The sequence below is a fragment of the Rhinatrema bivittatum genome, chromosome 6 (genome assembly GCF_901001135.1).
Source record: "Rhinatrema bivittatum chromosome 6, aRhiBiv1.1, whole genome shotgun sequence".
Taxonomy (NCBI): Eukaryota; Metazoa; Chordata; class Amphibia; order Gymnophiona; family Rhinatrematidae; genus Rhinatrema; species Rhinatrema bivittatum.
The window spans coordinates 282881573-282904018 of record NC_042620.1 but is presented as its reverse complement, the minus strand read 5'-3'; the positions used below and the strand labels follow the sequence as shown (position 1 = coordinate 282904018).

Here is a 22446-nt window from a genome sequence, read left to right as displayed (position 1 = left end):
TTCCCCAACCAGACATGCCTTCCAAATAAGAGACCTATTATCCCTATGCTGGTTGTGAAAAGACAGATTCATATAAAAGTCTGGAGCAAAAGAAATGTTTTGCCCACTAATAAGTTCAAGAAAATCTTTACTTCCCCAAACTTTACCTATTTCAAAATACTTGACCTAAAATCCCCCTGAATATCTTACATTTAGGATTATTATCCATAGCCAAATAGCCAGATTGAAAGGCCTGAACCAGAGATACATGTAAACTTCTTTTGAAAACGTTTAGTATGTTTGCCATAGTCCTACCTTAGAGACAATAGTTTTAATGTTTGGAACTAGCCCATAACTGGATATCTGAAGTGTCAGTGGTAAGTCTCTTCCATTTATCAAACAAAAGGCCAAAGAATGAGAAAGGCCATATGGCTAATATGGATTTATTGAATTAGAGATCTTCACCATTTCATATTCCTCGATTTGAAAAAACTCCAGCTGAACACAAGAGACTCCCATTAAATAAGTCTCCCAGACTGACTACATAGTGCCTTAGCTGCAGATAAGTGATCTTTTGCTGTCAAATCATATGTCTGCTGAAGGGCCTGAAAGGATAGCATCTTCCCATCCTCATTCAGCACTTGCTAAATTTGAGTGGTACCTTTGGATGCTCAAGCACTACAAATTCTGTAATGATATCCTGGCAGAAATTTCTATTTACTTTGAATGGGTAAATAGGGGGAAACTTCTGAGGAATGATCCATCTGTTCACAAAGACTCTTCCAAACCTTTCGCAAAGTTAAGAGAAATTCACTACCTTTGAAAGAACTCTGTATAACTACGTATTTTGCATATAATAGAAAATGTAAGTGGAGTGGGGACATTAAATCCAGTGAAGTGTAATGAGATGTATCCCAAAGCCAATCCTTAAAATGGCATAATTGGCACGCCTGATTATGTTTCTCTAAATCTGTAATCCTATAGTGCCAGCATCCCAAGTCCCCATAAGAGAGCTATGTTAAACCGTGGTTTACGTCCCTGGCACAAAAGGTTAGAGAGAGAACTTTGTGTAATACCTTAAGATCTTTTTTTAAGAATACGTAAGGGCAGTAATTTCGGAAAGAGATTCATTTTGACCTTGAGAAGGAACCAAATAAGAATTCTTGCATCAAAACTGATAATAAATTACATGATTGGTGATGTGAACTAACATGTCATCTGCAAAGACAGCAATTTTGAACTCTGAGCACCCCATTTTAACTCCTTGGACTTCCTTCATGAAACGAATCCTTCTCAGCAATGATTCAAGAGAAAGAAAAAAAATAATGGAGATAGAAGGCAACTTTGATGGGTTCCTCTTTGCAAACTAAATTCCTCCGTCCACCCACTATTAATCAAGAGGGTAGCTCTAGGATTAGAGTATAATAACTATATCATTTTCAAAAAGGTTCTGGTAATACCTATTTTCTCATATACTACATCAAAACTGATAAACAGAGGCGATAAGGAGGCGATAAGGAGGCTAGGATTTTCCATGTGTTAGAAACTGAATGACAGTAACACACAAAGCCCACATGATTGCCCAATATCAAATCTAGGAGCATAAGGGCTAACCATTCAGCCATAATATTTGCAAGCAGTTTCATATCAAAATTGAGAAATGATGTAAGCCAACATGACTTCAGTTTGTATAAATCTTTAACTGATTTAGGTATCAATGTAATTGGAGCCTTATTACTGCCACAATAAAAAGTTCTTTCATTTATGGATTTCTCATACATGGCTGCTAAAGGTGCCTATCTGACCAGTTAGCAATTCATAAAACCTCTTCCCCAATACCGTCTGGCCCGGGCGTATTATAACATTTTTCCTATTGGATCCTAAATTAAATTTTCTGGCACATATACAGGCCAATTCAGTAAAGATCGCGGGAGAACAGGCACTCTGTGTTGAGCACCCGCTCTCCCAATTTGCGCCCAGCCACCTCTCCTGGGCGCACGATCCAATATTTAAATGAGGGGTTGCGCTAAAAGGAGGTACTAGGAACGATTACGTGCCCCTAGCACCTGCTTGGCCTAGGAGAGGTAGCTCTGTCAGCGGGTTCAGGAAACCGAAGCTCAATTTTACAAGCGTCGGTTTTCTGAAACCGCTGTCAGCGATTGGTTAGGAAAATGGACGCCGGCAAAATTGAGCATCTGTTCTCCTAACCGGACTGGCAGGCACACTTTAAAAAAATATTTTTTTTATACATTTTTGGTTCCTCCGACTTAATATCGCTAGGATATTAAGTCGGAGGGTGTACACAAAAGCAGAATTTTCTGCTTTTCTGCACACTTTTCCAGGCAAGCATTAATTTATGAGCATAAAATGTGCAGGTTTCTGAATCCTGGGTGACTGACTAATAAACCCCATCAACATGCTTTTGCATGTGATGAGCGCTATTAGTTTTCAGGGGGTTTGGCTGTGCATTTTTGAGGCGCTAAACCCCTTACAGTATAAGGGGTAATAGACCCCCCTCGAAAACACGCGGCCAAACCCCTGTTAAACAGTGCGCATGGCCCAGCACACTTTACTGGATTGGACAGTTTATCTAGCTTGCTGCGTATTGGTTAGTTGAGGCAAATATGGTTCATTCAAATATTGCTGAATTGAGTCCAGCTGCACAGTCTCTTTAGTATACAAATTTTTAAAAATACACCATGTATTTGCTTCTTGGAATTGACTATTATACCGTTGTGATCTTTAACCACAGCTATAAACGTTTGTCCCTCTCTCTTCCTAATCAGAGAAGCCAGCAGCTTATTCATTTTATTTATTTATTTATTTATTATTTTTATATACCGACATTCGATCTCAATTGAGATATCACACCGGTTTACATTCAGGTACTGTAGGTATTTCCCTATCCCCAGAGGGCTTACAATCTAAGTTTTGTACCTGTATGGGAATAATATGAGACTGCGTTAATTTGTCATCACGTGTGCTCTCAGAGAGTGAACAAAGTGTCTTGCATAAGGGGCTCTCTTTTGTCCCGACGATCAAAGGCGATGTTTTTGAAGTTTTTATACATCTACATCGTTTTTTTCGACTGCTTAGACTTAAATTGTTCTTCATGGATACTGCACCTGCCACTGATATGTCTGTTGTCCGTTCCAAGTCTCGGTGGATCCCCCCGGGCCCCATTGATGTTACCTTGGGGGCGTTTGAACGCCTAGTAAGTAAGGATGTGCAAAATATTTTTTCCCAGAAATATTTTGTTCACTACAACTTGTCAAGAGATGAGTCTCTCGCGTTAGCAACTTTAGCAAAAGATCACTCAATCACAATTAAACCTGCAGACAAGGGGGGAGGGATTGTGGTCCAGGACCGAACTGATTACGATATTGAAGTACTCCGACAATTGAGTGACCAGGAGTTTTATAGACTATTACCATCAGACCCTACAGAGGCTTTAAAGGACACTATTAAACAAGTGGTCCAGGAGGCAGCTGACCGGCATATGATTACTACTAAAGAATTTAAATTTTTGACCACAGCTTTTCCTATTATGCCACAATTTTATACATTACCCAAAATTCATAAAACCTTAGTGCACCCACCCAGCCGTCCTATCGTTTCGGCATTGGCTCCCTCCTAGAACCCTTATCCCAATTTGTTGACTGTTTTTTGAAACCTTTTGTGTCACAGATCCAGTTATACGTGAGGGATTCCATACATCTGATTTCTCTCCTCTCTGAGCTGGCTTTTCCTCCCCAACCATTCTTTCTTGTCACGCTGGATGTGGTCTCTTTGTATTCGAATATACCCCAGGATGAGGCCCTTCAGGTTATTTCACGTACCTTGGATCAGCGTCCCAGACCACACCGCGTGTCAACTTCGTTTCTAACTAGGTTGTCAGAATTAGCGCTTACAAATAATTTTTTTCAATTTCAGAATACATATTTTCAACAGATTAAAGGCACAGCCATGGGGGCGACCATGGTCCCTAGCTTGGCTTGCCTGTTTATGGACCATTTTGAGAACCAATTCATTTACCCTTCGGAATGGTTTAGATTCATTTATGTTTGGCGCCGTTACATTGATGATGTTTTCTTAATTTGGACGGGGACAGATATACAATTCTACTGTTTTCTTGATTGGCTTAACTCTCTGAACTCACACATTCAATTTAATTTTTGTATTCACCCTCGGGCAATAGCCTTTTTGGACATTATGATCACTGCGGGGGATGACAGGTTTGAAACCACGCTTTACCGTAAGGAAACTGATTGGAATACACTCTTGCAGTATCAGAGCTGTCATCCCCGTGCGTTACGTGACAATATTCCCACGGGACAGTTTTTACGCTTGCGTCGCCTGTGCTCCTCTCGCTTAGAATTTTTAGCGCAAGCACATATTATGTTGAACCGTTTTCTGGAGCGCGGCTATCCCTATAGGGTGGTTAAAAGAGCTTTTAAAAGGGCATTGTACACTAACAGAGATTGGCTGTTTCTACCAGCTTCGAACTCTGAGGACGATACTAACAATTGTATATTACCCTTTTCGATTATGGGGGGAGCCATTGCCTCGATGATAAGACGACACTGGGCAGCCCTTGCACTCACGGACCTTTTACATAGCCCGCTGCGCTTTACTTTTAAGCGCGGCAAAAACTTGCGTGACCGGCTGGTCCATTCATCTTCACCTGTTGACTTAGGGGTAGATTTTAAAAGAAGCGCGATCAGCCTACTTTTGCTTGCGCATCAGACTCAAGCAAAAGTACGCTGGATTTTAGTAGATACGCGCGGAGCCGCGCGTATCCACTAAAATCCCTGGATCGGCGCGCGCAAGGCTATTGATTTTGTATAGCCGGCGCGCGCCGAGCCGCGCTGCCTAACCCGTTCCCTCCAAGGCCGCTCCGAAATCGGAGCGGCCTCGGAGGGAACTTTCCTTTGCCCTCCCCTCACCTTCCCCTCCCTTCCCCTACCTAACCCACCCGCCCGGCCCTGTCTAAACCATCCCCTTACCTTTGTCGGGGGATTTACGCCTCCCGGAGGGAGACGTAAATCCCCGCGCGCCTGCGGCCTCCTGCGCGCCGGGCCGCGACCTGGGGGCGGGTACGGAGGGCGCGGCCACGCCCCCGGACCGCCCCGGGCCGTAGCCACGCCCCGTACCCGCCCCCAAAACGCTCCCGACACGCCCCCGAAACGCCGCGACGACCGGGCCCGCCCCCGACACGCCCCCGACACGCCCCCCTCCGAAAACCCCGGGACGTACGCGAGTCCCGGGGTCTGCGCGCGCCGGTAGGCCTATGTAAAATAGGCTTACCGGCGCGCAGGGCCCTGCTCGCGTAAATCCGGGCGGATTTACGCGAGCAGGGCTCTTAAAATCCGCCCCTTAGTGTACAGCCAGGGTACACATGGTCCATGTGGCCACTGCACTATGTGCAGCCACACGGAAAGAACATCATCCTTTGTACATCCCATCACCGGGCGCCTGTTTCAACTACGGGCGGTATCAGATTGCCTCACTAAAGGCGTGGTGTATATTGTGAAGTGTCCTTGTCCTCTACTCTATGTGGGAAAAACCACGCGCATGTTAAAAACTCGAATGATAGAACATTGTTCTAACATTCGCTTACACAGAGTAGATGAGCCCCTAGTCTCCCATTGGATTGAATGTGGCCATACCATCTCTGAGCTCTACTTCACGGTCATCGAGGTGGTGGGCCGCCCTCTCCGGGGCGGTGACTACCCCTCGGTCCTGGGTCGTAGGGAGCAGAGATGGATCTTTATGCTTAACACGGTGGTCCCTGAGGGTCTTAATAGAGAAATTGAGTGGAATCTTTTCTATTGAGTTTCGCTTGTGGCCACTGCAGGGACGGATCTGCCGAGACCTGGTGGTTTTGACAGCTCTCGCGAGAGCTGCCGCGTTCGCGCCTTTTCCTATGTTTAAATAGCCCACATCTGTGAGAGCCTGCGCGCTCCGGGTATCACTTCAGAGGTATGTACATGTTTAAAAAGGTTTTCACTATGTAGCCACTGTCACCATTATTCTGATTCAGATTTGTTTTTACTCTTTAGATTTGAATGTACCCTGGGTCCCTCCCGATGCAGCCTAGCGAAACACGGGACCGTGTCGGGGGACCTGTTTAAAACCCTCATATTTGAATTCATGGAGTTGCCATTATAAACAGTATTATTCTTTGCCATTTGGAATTGCTATTAAAATACACCATAGAATTGGTGGTTTAACATTTATCCTGCACCAGCGTTTTGTGTTACTTGCGAATGTGCAAGGTTCATGCTTCTTCCTCATTTGAATAATATTTTATTCCCATATTGATGTAATTTGAATTTATAAGTGTATCCCCACCCTGGTGTGTGTGTCCTGCATAGGTGAGACCATGAAAGAATTTATAAGTTCTTTGGGGCAGGAACTTTGACTAGCTCTCCACTGTACCCCTTTCCCCAGGATGTGGATTCTTTTGGTTGGGGGGGAGGGGGGAAAGGTTTCCTTTCAGGTTCCAGTGCAGGGGTGACTTACTTTCCTTCTGGTTATCCCTGGGAGAGGGGTAATCTCCCTTCTCTGTGAGTGTTGTGTGCCCAAATACTGGGTTGGTGTCTGAACTGGGTGCACTGGGTTGGTGTCTGAACTTAAGTTCTTTATTGATATTGTTGCAGATGTCACAATAAGTATGTCTCCACAGTCTTTTCTCTGTTACAGTTTTTACCTCTGTCTCTGCAGGAATCTTTCAAGCAGGCAAGGGATCCATCCACCCTCCATTACAGGAGGTCCCAATGGGCAGGGTAACCCTTAAGCTGGTTTGGAAAACCTCTTCCAAGATGGCTAAAATCCTGTCCTTGCATAGAGAATAGACGTTCTCTCTCCACAGGGGCAGAAGACTCTGGATAAGTGTCTTCAAAGATCTATGCATTTATTTTACTCACCAATTCCTTAGGTTTATCTCAAACTCTCCTCTGGAACCCTAGATGCATGTATTGTATCCTGCTCCAATTCAGGAAGGGGAAGGGGCAGCCAAAACAACCTTTCTCCTGGATGTTTCAACTTAATGTTCTTTTCACTTAACCAAAGATAAGTGCAAGGTGATGCATATAGGGAAAAATAACCCTTGCTGTAGTTACACGATGTTAGGTTTCCATATTAGGAGCTACCGCCCAGAAAGAGATCTAGGCATCACAGTGGATAGTACTTTGAAATCATCGGCTCAGTGTGCAGTCAAAAAAGCAAACAGAATGTTAGGAATTATTAGGAAGGGAATAGTGAATAAAACGGAAAATGTCATAATGTCTCTGTATCGCTCCATGGTGAGACCGCACCTTGAATACTATGTACAATTCTGGTCGCTGCATTTCAAGAAAGATATAGTTGCAATGGAGAAGGTACAGAGAAGGGCGATCAAAATGATAAAGGGGATGGAACTGCTCCCCTATGAGGAAAGACTAAAGATGTTAGGGCTGTTCAACTTGGAGAAGAGACGGCTGAGGGGGCATATGATAGAGGTCTTTAAAATCATGTGAGGTCTAGAATGGGTAAATGTGAATCAGTTATTTACTCTTTCAGATAATAGAAGGACTAAGGGGCACTCCATGAAGTTAGCATGTAGCACATTTAAAACTAATCAGAGAAAATTCTTTTTCTCTCAACGTACAATTAAACTCTGGAATTTGTTGCCAGGGGATGTGGTTAATGCAGTTAGTGTAGATGGGTTTAGAAAAGGTTTGGATACGTTCTTGGAGGAGAAGTCCATTCCTGCTATTAATCAAGTTGACTTAGAAAATAGACACTGCTATTACTAGCATCAGTAGCGTGGGATATACTTAGTTTTGGGGTATTTGCCAGGTACTTGTAGCCTGGATTGGCCACTGTTGGAAACAAGGTACGGCTTGTCTGACACAGTATGGCAATTTCTTATGTTCTTATGTTCTGAACATCAAAGTTACTCCTTGTAGCGGATCACCACCTCAGATTGGCAGGTCTTTCCTGTCCCTGGGAATCCCAAACACAGGGTTCCCTGTTCCCTGAATCCAGGAAAGGCCCAAGTGTCCAGCAAGGCACCTGTCAAGAAAATCTCAAAATCCCAAAAATAACCCGTAAGGGTTTGCAAACCAACTAGGGAGTAGACTGGCAGGAACACCCTCCCAACCCTGGTCAGGAGTCCCAGGCTGGGTTAGTCTGTTTCCTCTGACTGGGCCTGAAAAGCTCATAAAGGTAAACTTCTCACCTCCTCCTAACTCTCCAAAACTTATAAGGGACTGCCTCCAGACTCTCAGGAGAGAGCTGTTATAAAGCTTCTCAGGGGGATGGCCATTTCTAAGCCTTTCTTAAAGGGGAATGACTGAATTTGAATGAATCCTCCCCCCATTCACTAACCTGTTCTATCTGGTATCTCCCAGGGCTTACTGTTAACCAACAGGATGGTCAGGTTACATAATAAAACATAGAGTGGAACCACCTCCCCGGCGATAGTTATCTCTGTTAAATGTGAACCGGAGTGATATGTATTGTATACAGGAACTTCCGGTATATAAAAACCAAAAATAAATAAATAAATATTTAAAAATGCGTTCAGCACTATTTAGCTGGATAAGTGGGACTTATGCAGCTAATTAGTGGCTGCTGAATATATGCCTATATTCTGCCGCCGCCACCTAGCTGTATAAGTTCCTTATATGGCTAAAAATTACATTTACAAAAAGTTGGCGCGTACTGGGTGGATTGGGGGCAGAGTGAGTTAGCCGTATAACTTATATGGCTAACTACTGATCTTTGGATTTAGCCAGACAAATTTCCATCTAAGTTTTGACATCCCATAGAGCAGGTCTGAAATTACCCAGGTAGATTTATCCGGTTAAATGCGTATATATATATATATATATGCGTACACAACAGCTTTGCCGTGCTGCTGAATATACATCATAACTTATCCAGACACATTCTAACTGGATAAGTTACTTAAATGGCCAGCTTTGAATATTGAACCTAGATTTTTTAGCTTTCTGATGGAGGGAGCAAAATAATATACCTGTTCTGTGTGTTTAGTGGTTAAAAGTAGCCTGTACTTGTGAACATCTTGTTCTAGTCTCAAAATATTATAGATATTTCTTAAAATTTTTCATAGACGACATCATTTTGCCTTTCATGATAGCCTTTGCCGTTTCCCAAAAAAGCAATGGGATTGACCTGTGTTCAGAATTGAGCTCCTGAAATTCCTCCCATTTTTAACTAATGATTTCTTTAGAAAGGAGTATTCTCGTGCATATGGGCTGGAAACTTCTAGATCTGTGTACCATCCCAGTGTTCATTCCAATTCAAATCCACCCATATCATTGCATGAGCTGATATTTCCATAGGGCCTATAGCTACTGCCATCTCTTTGGAAAAGCATTTTTTTGAAAGCAAAGAAAGACGTGAATATAGCCACATTCCTGGGGATGGAGGGTGCACCAAACATCTAGAAGCTGTAGATAACTACACACTAGCAAAATGCCTTTGATTTGGGAAATATGTTCATTTCTAGAACGCCTGGATTTCTCTTGAGTAGGATCATGAATAGTGTTGAAATCAACCCCAAATATCAAGGTATCATTTTCAAAGGGAGTTTATTTCCCTATCAAGATCAGAAAAAAACTGTGATCATAATTATTGGGCGCATTGAAATTATATAGCATCAGAGGTGTTATGCCCGTCGGTCGCAGACGGCTGCGACTGCTGTTGCTCACCTCTTGCTTTCCCTGCTTTGACTTCGTTGGGTGAACTGGCCGTCACCGCCAGCTATCGCCGGCCTACTCACTCCTGTTCCTGGGCCTCCCTGGTCGGCGTGGACGCTGCCGACTGCCATCTTGCCCTCGGAGTTTCTTAGGCGCGCGTGCGCACTCTCAGGCCAGTCTTAAGCACGTCATGGCGGGAACCTTGGGGGCATCATCCCCCCCCCCCCCCGATGACGTCAATCCTCACGGACTCTTAAGCCAGCTGGCCCTTTCTGCCTACGACTTGGCAACGAGTTCCCTCATTGCTGAATCCGCTTCGCTCACTATGGACTTTCGTTCCAGCTCCTGCTTCTTCGGCGTGAGACGTCCCGGGTACCCGCTCCTCAGGGGCCCTTCCTCATCTAAAACAGGTAGATGTGAATCGGTTATTTACTCTTTCGTAGTAGAAAGCCTAGGGGGCACTCCATGAAGTTAGCATGGGGCACATTTAAAACTAATCGGAGAAAGTTCTTTTTTACACAACGCACAATTAAACTCTGGAATTTGTTGCCAGAGGATGTGGTTAGTGCAGTTAGTATAGCTGTGTTTAAAAAAGGATTGGATAAGTTCTTGGAGAAGAAGTCCATTACCTGCTATTAAGTTCACTTAGAGAATAGCCACTGCCATTAGCCATGGTAACATGGAATAGACTTAGTTTTTGGGTACTTGCCAGGTTCTTATGGCCTGGATTGGCCACTGTTGGAAACAGGATGCTGGGCTTGATGGACCCTTCGTCTGACCCAGTATGGCATTTTGTTATATTCTTATGTTCTGGCTATCCGCTGCTCAGAGGGCCTTATGCTTTGGACTGCTGCCTGCCCCGTTCCCCAGGTCTTCACCTGGAACCATCGCTACTGTGAGTACTCTGTCTGCGGACCTCTACTGTATCATCTCTAGTGAGGAATCCTCTTCGGTGTACCCCGCCCTGCGGATCACTACTGTATTATCTCTAGTGAGGAACCCTCATCGATGTACCTCGCTCTGCAGACCTGCTGTTTCATCTCTACTGAGGAACCCTCGTCTGTGTACCCCGCTCCGCGGACCACTACCGTATCATCTCTACTGAGGAGCCTCATTGGTGTACCCCGCTCTGCAGACCATTGCCATATCATCTCTACTGAGGTATCCTCCTTGGGTATTCCCCACTTCTAAGACTGTAGTAATCTATCTGTGTCTGACGTCAGCTGAGACCTCACCTCCTGACGGTGAGGCTCATAGGGCTCCTCCCTGTGGGCAGTACCATCTCTCACCTCGGCCCAGGGCCCACATATCTACAAATCCTAACAAGAGTTCTCCAAACAGGATCAGTAATAATACATTCAGTTATAAAGGATATCTGTTTGCTAGATAGAATGGCAACACCTACTTTCTTAGTGCCAGAAGATGCCCACATTAATTCTCCCACCCATCATCGTTTCATGTTCTAAATTACTTAAATGGGTCTACTGTAACATGACAATTCCCACTTTCTGTCTATGCAGCGCATGAAATATATTATGCCTCTTGACTGGGGAACCTAGACTAGCAAAGTTCCAGGATATAATCCTTAAGAGGTCCTTACCTAATCTGAAGAACACATTGATTCTCCAGCTGTGACAAAGGCTAGAAATAGGGAGAAACCCCCCCAAACCTAGGGTTCCCCCTAAACCAAAAAAGCCCATTTTTCCCCTCTTGAAGGAACATTCTCGAGCATCTATAAGCACTACTTACCTGCATAGACCGACTTCCCCCTCCCTACTATACTATATTCTATCTTCCCCCATACCTCCCATTGATTCCTCCCCAATTCTCTTTCCCCAATTCTCTCCCCCTTGCTAACTGTCCTATCCACCCTAACTCACTAATCCTTTTTCAGCCAACACCCTTTCCCAAAAGGGATTCAAATCCCAGTGCAGTCCTTGTGATCTTGGGCAAATCACTTTTCTCCCCATTGCTTCAGGTACAAACTTAGATTGTGAACCCTCTGGGGACAGGGAAATGCCTAGAGTACCTGAATATAATATGCTTTAAAGTGCCTGAAAAGCAGAATATAAATACAAATCAGCTTCTTCCTGTGACAGACTATCCAGATGTGGGACTGGACCATTTCTCAGGGGATGGTTTCAGAGCTGTGTATCTGTCAGGTGTGAAGAATCTCCTGGTAGATAGATTGAGACAGATTCTGGAGCTCCATGAATGTTCCCTGGACCTAGGGGTAGCAAACCAGATATTCTGTGATAGGGCACGCACTTGGTAGATCTGTTTGTGTCCCCTCTGAACAAGAAGATTCTGCTCTTCTGTTCAGGAAAAAGTAAATAAGGCAAGCTAGTTTAGGATGCCTTTGTCCTCACTTGGGGCAGTGGTCTGGTGTACACACATCCTCCAATTCTGCTAGTAGCAAAGGATCTCGCTGTGGTTCTGACCCAGCTGTTGAAAATTCCTTTTGAACCACTGCATGCCTGTGATGTGATGTACCTGACCTGGAAAGTTGTATTTTTGGTGGTGGTCTTTTGGGCACACAGGGTCAGTGAGATCCAAGCTCTAATAACATCACCAATAGGATGTTTCTGTGCACCCATCCTAAGCTTCTGCCTAAGGTGGTATTGGAATTACATCTTAACCAGTCTATCATCCTTCCAACATTCTTTTCCAGGCCTCATGTCTACCAAGGTGAACAAGCACTGCACGGTTTGGACTTCAAAAGAGCCTTGGCCTTCTACCTAGAGTGGCATGAAGGCTATAGAAAGTTCAATCAGCTTTTTCTTTCTTTTGCCCTTGCCAAACAATTTATCTAGTTGACTATAGAATGCATCTTTTTCGGTTATGCCAAGATGGGTCTAAATCTGGTGGGTCATGTCAAGGCTTACTCTGTCTGAGCCATGGCAGTATTGGTGACTCTCCTAAGATCAGTCTCCATGCATTACTGTTTGGCCAAGAACTCCCAACATGACAGTAGGTTTGGCCAGCCTGTCCTGCGGAATCTCTTTGAGACTTAGAACCTAGCCTCCCTAGAGCCTGTTGTTTTTGTTCCAGGTTGTCCTTCATAAGAAAATAAAAGAAAAAAGGCCTTTTGCCAACAAAAATGTTTTGTTACTGTGCTCGTTGACACTGTTTTGTTTCCCCTTTTTTCATTCAGAGCAGTATGTAGCTAGGGATTCCCCACTTGCAAGGACTGCCATCCTGCTTCTCCTTGAAGAAAATGGTTGAGTTCCTATAACAGGTGTTCTCCATTAATAGCAGGATATCAGTCCTCATGAAAATTGCCCACCTACCCTTGGAGATGGCTTCTCCCTATGTTGCTAAAGACTGAAGGATCCCCCACATGGATACATAGTATTAATGGCATGTTGAGCATGTCTAATGAGGTACAGTTAAACTTCTAGAAACTTTGGCATAAAAATTCCAGACTGGGTTCCATCAGATAGTTACTCACTTGTGAGGACTGACATCCTGTTGTCCTCGGAGAACACATTACAAATAAGCAACTCTGTTTTATTGGTGCAGTATGCAGTCCTTTAGGAATTCACTTGCTTCATTATCAGTACAGAGCTTTTGCAGTGTGTTTCAGCACTTCTAAATATATAATCTAGAGATGTGAAATGAACATATTACATAATGTATTAACACTAAATGATGATACTACCTTAGTGTACACTGCATCCACACTAGATAGCGCACCCCTGTAGTTGACACTGGATACAGTTTGGTTTATGACACTTCTGTAGTATACACTTTGTCCATACTAGATAAAGATACCTTGGTAGCGTACACAGTGTCCATGCTGAATGATGACACTCCCATAGGGCACACTGCATCTGCCCCCTAGGGCAGTGGTTCTCAACCTTTTTTCTGTCTGGACACACCTGACAGATGGTTCTCACATGCGTGACACACTGAACACATGACTGTCATGGGGCTAAATGTAAACATATACTTTGTATCTACAGGATCCACCCTGACCCCCCAACAATGGCTACAGAACAGAACTAGGACATTCCCTGTTCAATTTACCATACAAAAAAGATATTTCTGGTGTCATCTCAGTAACAGAAACATAAACACTCTCTCCTACCAGGTGCAATAGCCCTCCTTATGAAAAAACAGTAATTTACCACCAATGCATGTTCTATTGAGAAAACACAACAAATAATATTGATACAAATGCGTACATGCTAGTAAAATACTTCACCTCGGTCACACACATAGAATCGACCTTCACCAAGTACAGAAAGACCACAAATTACAATTATGGAAACAGAAACTGGGATGGAAACCCAAAAAAGCCACTCTGCATTCTGTGCGAAACAGAAATATAGCACCTAACAGACTTCCAGGATCTGCAATAATGTACACAAACTAATGCGCACAAAGTTACATCTGCATTATGGAACTCAAACAGTAATAACCCTACCTATGAAAAGGCAGCACTGCAAAAATTACCCCAGGCCCTAAACACCAATACACCTCCTATTAGGAAAACAGAACAAGCCAAGCTGCTATAGATCCCTACCAAGAAACTACAAGCTTGCAGAACACCCTTAGCTGGGTCACACATGCAGAACACAGACCGACCCTCACCAAATACAGAATAAAGTGACTATAAAGCTAATGTTTTTGTTTTTGCGTTGTTGCGCTGCATACAGAGTTTGGCTTCTTGATGTTTCCAGTTCAGTTTTTGTCTCCACATTTCTATTTATACATTCCTCAAGAAATACAAAATAATTCTAAAACTAGAGTATAATAAATGTTTCAAAACAACTGATAAATGGAATAACATCCAATCATTAAAACTTTCCAAATTAAAAATTCTCCAAACACCAATAAAATATTTCTAAATGCAGACACATCACATAATACCCAATAATTTAAATGACAGTCATTTCTAGACTTCTAATAGCAAATCTTAGCCTCTGAGCTCCCTCACCACCCCAATCTAGTGTTACTTTCATCCCATACGTAAACATAGAAATGTGATAGCAGAAAAAGTCCATACTGCCTGTGTAGTCTGCTCTTCCATGTCAATTAATTCAGCTTTCAATCCCTACCACTGCCTCAGAGATCCTTATGTTTATCCCATGCTTTCTTGAATTTTCTTGAATTACTTGAATTTTCTTGAATTACTGTTCTAGTCTCCACCACCTCTACAGGGAGGCTGTTCCATGTATCCACTACCTTCTCTGTAAAGAAATATTTCCTTAGATTACTCCTGAGTCTACCGCCTTTCACCCTCATCCCTTGACCCCTTGTTCTAGAGCCATTTATCCATTTCGAGGCGTGTTTTCCAAATGTCCCCAGGAATCCTCAATATATTCGCCATGATTATTCAGTGGACTGGTTAATTTACATATATTGGTTATCCTACTTGGGAGTCCTGCTCTAAAGAATTAGACATTGTTCCTGAAACTGTTAATGATCTTCATTTGCTTTTGTCTTCCGCTCAGGATGATAACTTCTGCCACAGCCTACACCTTATGGTAATAACATGGGGCTAAATACCCACTTCAGATGCTGCCTTTGTCATTCCAGAAATGTTTGCTTCTTCATGTAGGAGTGCTTATGTTCCTGTTGCACTTTTGTGACATTAGCGCTGATGAGCTGCAAGTTAGACTGCAGGGCCAATAGTGGATGAGAGTTGGTGATGTATTCACCCAATGTCATCATCTGTGTATTGACTGCCTTTCTACTTGCCTTTTCTGTCTTTCCCTGTACTTGTTTTTAATTCTAAGTGTTTCACCTTTCTAGGTAAACAGAAATATCTGTGTGCCAGCAGGAATGATTGCACTATTGACAAATTTAGGAGGAAAAACTGCCCATCGTGCCGGCTTAGGAAGTGTTACGAGGCTGGTATGACTCTGGGAGGTACGTTACTCTTCTATATAATGTTATATATATGTATATGCATACATACCACACACATACATACAGATCTATATGTACAATAACTCTACAGTACTTGAATGTAATCTGCTTTGAATATAAATTAAATACAAAGAATCTGTACAGATATATATATATATATATATATATATATATCTTATGGTTCTTCTTTAGATAAAGATTCTTTCTGTGGGAGACGAGTCATGATACATGGGTGATATTATCCGATGGCACCAAATGGATGTATCTCTCTGTAAAATTTTACTGCTGTGCATGCATTCCCCTGTGCATGCTGCCTCATAAGCCACTTGGACGTTTTTGCTGAGCTTCAACAAAGATGTGTGCCCTCTCTCTTTTTTTGGCACCTTGTACTTCAAAGTTTTTCCTTCCAATTCACTTCGAGTTGCCTCGCTTCCTCAGCAGTCCCTCAATAGCACTTTTCAGTGCTACCAAAGAAAAAAGAATAAGGATCAAGTCTGGCCCTAAGAAGGCCACATACAGTGACTTAAAGGATCTTGTATGTGGCCAGAAGATGTCTATCACAGACAGCCGCGATATTCGTTACAGATGCTTGAGACCAGACCACGACTCAGTCTATTGCTATGACTGTGGCCAGATGTCACAGAAGTCTTAGAGGAACAGAGCCTGGAAGATGAAGGAACTTTGCAGATCAGTGAAAAATTGGAGTCATTCTTCATGTCAAAGCAAGGCCTTTTCTGGCTCCCTCCATGTCGAGTCGAACAGGAGCTCCTTGGGCATGCCCCCCCCCAATTGCAGCACCAATTCTTGGATCCGCCATAGTTCAGAGGTCGAGCAACAATGAAAGCGTTGAGAGCTGGGGTCATCGTGCACAAGAATTAGCAGAGCCACGCATTGGAGCTGTTGGTACAGTCAGTACCACCAAAGCTTAAGTCTGTCCTGAGGCAGGCATCTCTCCGGGCCTCAACCCCATCAATGCACAGAACCTCTGCTCCTTCATCTCCGTTGACAAATCGGGCCTTGGTCCCATCAGTATATTCAACAAGAATAGACTTTGACAGGGAGGGCTGGAAATAAATCATTGTATTTACCTCCCTCTGTGTTAATGTCCTTATCTCCATCCCACCTCCTTGATTGTGGACTCCTTTTACAGACTCCATATCTGATACATTCTGTTGTGCTTCTTGTCTTTGTGACTGCCAATGCAGTTAATCCAGGAGAAGGATCACTCTTGTAATTCAGTAAGGATGTCTCTTCCCCAACTCCAGGTCAGAGAACACAACAGTCCATAGATCAGGTAACTGAATTGGTAAAGGCTTAACCCTGCTTCATCGTTAGCAAGCGATAAGGAGGGCCCCCTTTAGCTTCTGTCCAGAATGTTGGATTTGTTCCCTCAAGGGGGAGTCCTTCTCACTTCCACATCTCGTGAGATCCATCAGAGGTAATGGGATCTAGCTCTCAACCATCCCTCTCTGTGGAGGAATCTAGCCAGTCTGAGGAGGGAGCACAGAAATTCTGGAGTGTGCTCTGGGAATATGCCCTGTTGAGACAACAGAGGTCCTCACTCCAATCGCCTTCTATCTATTGTTACAGTCTTTTAATATTTTTTTAAGTTTATGCTGATGAGGTTCAACTTTATTTTGAAGTTGGGGGACGATTTTAAACTCTAAATTTGTGTCTCTGCCGTGGGTATTTGACTGAAGAATAATTCTCTGACTCTCAATTTGGGTAAAACAGAAGCTCTGTGGTTCTCTAGGAAACCAAAGCCCCAGGATCTCTCTGTTATTCCTATTAATGGAATAAATATTGAATTCAGGGAGAAGGTCCAGAATTTGGGATTTATTATAGCTCAGTTATACTCTGTTTTATCAGGGGGCTATTTTAAACTGAGACAACTGCGCCAATTGAAACCGTTTTTAGAACAAAGTGATTTTCGAACGATTGTACAAGCATTCTTATTGATGAGTGTTGATTATGGGAATTCATTGTATATGGGTGTTCCTAAGGTCAGGTTACGAGCTCTTCACCTCCTTCAAAATTCTGCTGCCTAGTTGATTTTGAAGACCTCTTATCGTGAGCATCCTTTGCTTTTTTAGCTTTATTGGCTTCCGGTGGAGCAAAGGATAAAATTTAAAACTAACCATTATTTTTTTTATATATTTATGTTTATTGACATCAGCAGTGTTAATAAACAGGAAACATCCCTCATTTACAATGTTGCCTGAGATAAACAATTGTAAGTGAATACCATAAAAACATGAAAAATGTAGGATTGCTAACAATTTTTGTAAGTTAAATTCCCCCCCCCCCCCCCCCCCCGGGCTGAGCAATACATAAGGTATATTCAGGTAAGGTGGGCTGGGTAGACACATACACCGATTCAATGTTTGACAGAACTACACACCAAAAGATGAAAAGGAACTGGATAAGAAGGAAAGAAAAATAAACAGATAGGACAAAACTGCAAGAAAAGGACACCAGAAAGCCCCTACCAATGAAGAAAAGGCTTCCAAATCCGCATGTGAGAAGCCACTGTGTCCCTCTTAACGGCCGTTAAGTAAGTCCAGTAATGAATATTCCATAACTGTCAGAGAAACAATGTTGATGGGGCAGCCTCTTTTTTCCAATGAGCTGCTACTTCCTGCCGAGCAGCACAGAGTACTGAATTTACCAGGGGCCGTATGGCAAAAGCCTAGGCAGATGGGTATTGTGAAAGAAGATAAAGACCAGAATCAAAGTTGATATTTACAGAAGTCAGGTCATTAAGTACTGATGCAATCCACTTCCAAAAAGGAAGCAACTTAGGACAAGTCCACTAAATGTGATAAAATGACCCAACCACTCCACATAATCTCCAACACTTATCAGAATAAGTGGAGTAGAACTTACATAGCTTAAGCGGAGTGAGATACCATCCAAACAGGATTTTATAATTAGTCTCCATTATATTAGCAGAAATAGAACTTTTTGCTATAGCGGTATAACACGCCTCCCACTGACCAGGAGTGCCCCCAGTCAGCTTCCCAACCCAACACATGTTTGAATGGAGGAGAATGCTTGGGAAACAACATAGCATAGAATTTGGAGATCAAACCCTAAGGGTGGTGTGCTGAAAACATAAATCTTCAAAGTTGGTGAAGGCCCGAGCCTCTTGACCACTGATAAATGTACTAGAAAAACAATGTGACAGTTGGAGAAAGCAGTAGTATTCAGAGTCGGGTAGATTATACTGCAATTGCATATCTTCAAAAGGTAACATTTTTGAATCATCAAATAATTGGCCACAACACCACAACCTCCTCTGGCTCCACTGGCAAAAAATACCCATAGAGCCAGAAAGACAGTGCGCCCCCTATAAAGGCCCAAAGGTAACATTGGAGAAAAGAATTCATGACCCATCAACATTGTTTTCCATTGATGCCAGATCTTCAAGGTCAGCTTAGAGAAGGGATTAGCCCTAGTATAGCCCCTTGCCAACTCTGACGAGCCCCATATCCTGTGTATAAGGAACCCTGGACAAGATTAGCCTGCTCTATATAAACCCACTGTTTATTAACATACCTAAAGGACCATTCATAAACAGCTCTCAAATGTGCAGCCCCATAGAAGAAGGCAAAACTGGGTTAATTAGTAATGTGTTAAAAAGACGCTGGAGCTGGGGAATGAGCAAATCGTTAAATTTCTTATAGAAAAGACCCATAAAGCAATCCAAGCTGGCTCGACAGCGAGCTCTCACTCTCATTTCTTTCACACACCAGCTACAGTCTCAGCACTGCACGACTGCATACCACTTCCTCATCCTGCTGGGGCACATGGTGTCCTCAGCACAGGTTACTCCAATTGCCCGCTTGGCCATGAGAGTCATGCAGTGGACTCTAAGGACACAATGGACTCAGTCCGTCCAACCTCTATTGACCACTGTCCACATCACCGACTCACTTTGTCAGTCTCTAGCCTGGTGGCAAAATCAGATCAATCTCCTCCAAGGCCTGCCAGGATCCAGACCCTCAAATAATTCTCACCACCGATGCTTCCAACCTCAGCTGGGGAGCTCATGTCGCCGATTTGCAGATACAAGGAACTTGGTCTCCAGAGGAAGCCAAACACCAAATCAATTTCCTGGAGCTGCGAGCAATCAGATATGCTCTCAGGGTGTTTCAGGATCACCTTTCCAATCAGGTCATCCTGATTCAGACGGACAACCAGGTGGCCATCAACAAACAAGGAGGAATGGGCTCCTACCTACTGTGTCAGGAAGCTGCACAGATATGGGCGGAGGCCCTCTCCCATTAGATGTACCTCAAGGCCACCTACTTGCCGGGAGTGAACAATGTGTGGTGGACAAGCTGAGTCGCGCTTTCCATCCGCACAAGTGGTCCCTCAACCCCACAGTAGTGGACTCAATATTCCAACGTTGGGGTTATCCTCGCATAGACCTCTTTGTGTCACCTCAAAACCGCAAAGTAGAGAACGTTTGCTTTCTCACTCACAGCCAACACTCTCAGCCAAGAGATGCGTTCTCCCTCTCATGGGCAACTGGTCTCCTGTATTCATTCCCTCCACTTCCACTTCTTTCAAAGACTCTCGTGAAGTTACGTCAGGACAAGGGAAGCATGATCCTGATAGCACCTCACTGGCCTCGCCAAGTGTGGTTTCCAATACTTCAGGATCTCTCCATTCGCAGGCATATTCCCTTGGGAAAGGACCCGCTTCTGATCACTCAGAACGGCGGGTGCCTCCGCCACCCCAATCTTCAAGATTTGTCCCTGACGGCCTGGATGTCTTAACCTTTCGGAGCCAGTTTCCCGTGTCCTGATTGCTTCACGGAAGCCTTCCACGAGAAAGTCTTACCTCTACAAATGGAAAAGGTTTAAGTCATGGTATTCTTCTCAATCCCTTGATCCCTTTACCTGTTCCACCACGAAGTTTCTAGATTATCTCTGGCACTTGTCAGAATCAGGTCTAAAAACTTCCTCCATTAGAATGCATATCAGTGCGGTGGCCGCCTTCCATAAAGGTATCGGGGACGTTCCTATTTCTGTACAACCCCTCGTAACACGTTTTCTGAAAGGCTTGCTTCACCTCAAGCCTCCACTGCATCCTCCGGCCCCTTCTTGGGACCTCAGTCTGGTTTTGAATCGGCTCATGAAACCACCATTCGAGCCTCTCCAATCCTGTGATCTTCGCTTTCTCACATGGAAAGTTATTTTTCTTTTGGCAATAACATCTGCTCGCAGAGTTAGTGAATTACAGGCCCTAGTTACCTATCCGCCTTACACTAAACTTCTGCAGGACCGGGCAGTACTCCGCACTCACCTTAAGTTCTTACCTAAGGTAGTATCGGAGTTTCACATTAATCAGTCCATTATACTACCTAGCTTCTTTCCCAGGCCCCACTCCAATCCAGGAGAACAGGCTCTGCATACCCTTGACTGTAAACGTGCTCTAGCGTTATATCTAGACTGTACAGCTGCCCACAGGGAAAGCACTCAATTGTTTGTCTCTTTCTATTCCATCAAATTGTGGCAGCCTGTGGGTAAGCAGACTCTCTCCTCCTGGTTAGCGGACTGCATATCTTTTTGCTATCAGCAAGCAGGCATTCCACTTCAAGACCGTGTTAAAGCATACTTTGTGAGGGCCATGGCGACTTCAGTAGCACACCTATGCTCGGTGCCGCTTCCTGACATTTGCAGGGCTGCTACCTGGAGTTCTCTCCATACCTTTACAGCCCATTATTGCTTAGACAAGGCCAGAAGACAAGATTTCATCTTTGGCCAGTCTGTCTTGCGCAATCTTTTCGCAACTTGACGTACCAACACCCTTCCGCCTGCCTGTTAGGGTTCAGGATGCCCTCTACCAAATTTCACCCCGCTCGTAGTGCCTACTGCACATCTGGGTACATTTGGTGCATTTCTCTGATATCCTCAGCTCGGTACTCACCCATATGTGAGGACTATCATCCTGCTTGTCCTGTGAGAAAGCAAATGTTGCTTACCTGTAACAGGTGTTCTCACAGGACAGCAGAATGTTAGTCCTTACGAAACCCGCCCGCCACCCCGTGATGTTGGGTTTATTACGTTTTGTTATTTTATTTTTCGGCACTTCCTGTAGCTTTAAACAAGACTGAAGGGGGACCCCTGCTGGCTGCAGGTTTAGTGCCATGCTGGGTATGCCCAGTTGGTGCCAGTCAAAGTTCTAGAAACTTTGACAAAAGTGTTCCGTGATTGGGCTCCATCCTGTGATGTCACTCATATGTGAGGACTAACATCCTGTTGTCCTGCGAGAACACTTGTTACAGGTAAGCAACATTTGCTATATGGCAATGGGCATAATGTATGTTTGTATTATATGTTCAGCATAGACTTGTGTGTACATATGTGCATGTCTCTGGTTATATGTATATATGGTTTATGTATGTGGCTGTGTATTTCACATGGGGGTGTGCAGCAGAAAAAAATTCATTTAGTTTTAGAATTCATTTTGTGGGGACCTCAATTAGTTTCTTTAGTTTCAAAACCAAAAAAAATGAATTTTTAGTTTGATTCTTTTTTCGTTTGCCATTAAAATCAGTGGGGGAAGCATTACAGCCTATATTGGGCTCCAGTTGTCTTAAAACGTATGGGAAGAAATCGAAATAGAGGAAAGACCCCAACCCTTATCAAACTACATTGTTACCAATTCAGCAAAGAATTGAGTTTAAATCGTTGTGTATATTATTTAAATCTATAAATAATAAACAAACTGAATGGTTGAAAGCTTTACTACACCTGCATACACCACAAAGAAACCTTTGCTCTTCAAATAAATGTTTATTATCTATACCATCAATTAAAACTGCACATCTAGCAGAAGTCAGAGAGCGAGCCATTTCGGTAGCAGGGCC

General features: G+C 43.6%; 1 protein-coding gene across 1 annotated transcript in view; it reads left to right on the top strand.

Moving 5' to 3' along the window:
• AR (androgen receptor) overlaps window positions 1-22446 on the top strand; it is a 475175-nt gene that overhangs the window by 330479 nt on the left and 122250 nt on the right. Inside the window, exon 3 of the mRNA XM_029607286.1 lies at window positions 15450-15566. Coding sequence (XP_029463146.1) covers window positions 15450-15566 — 117 coding nt within the window. The remainder of the gene's footprint in view (window positions 1-15449; window positions 15567-22446) is intronic.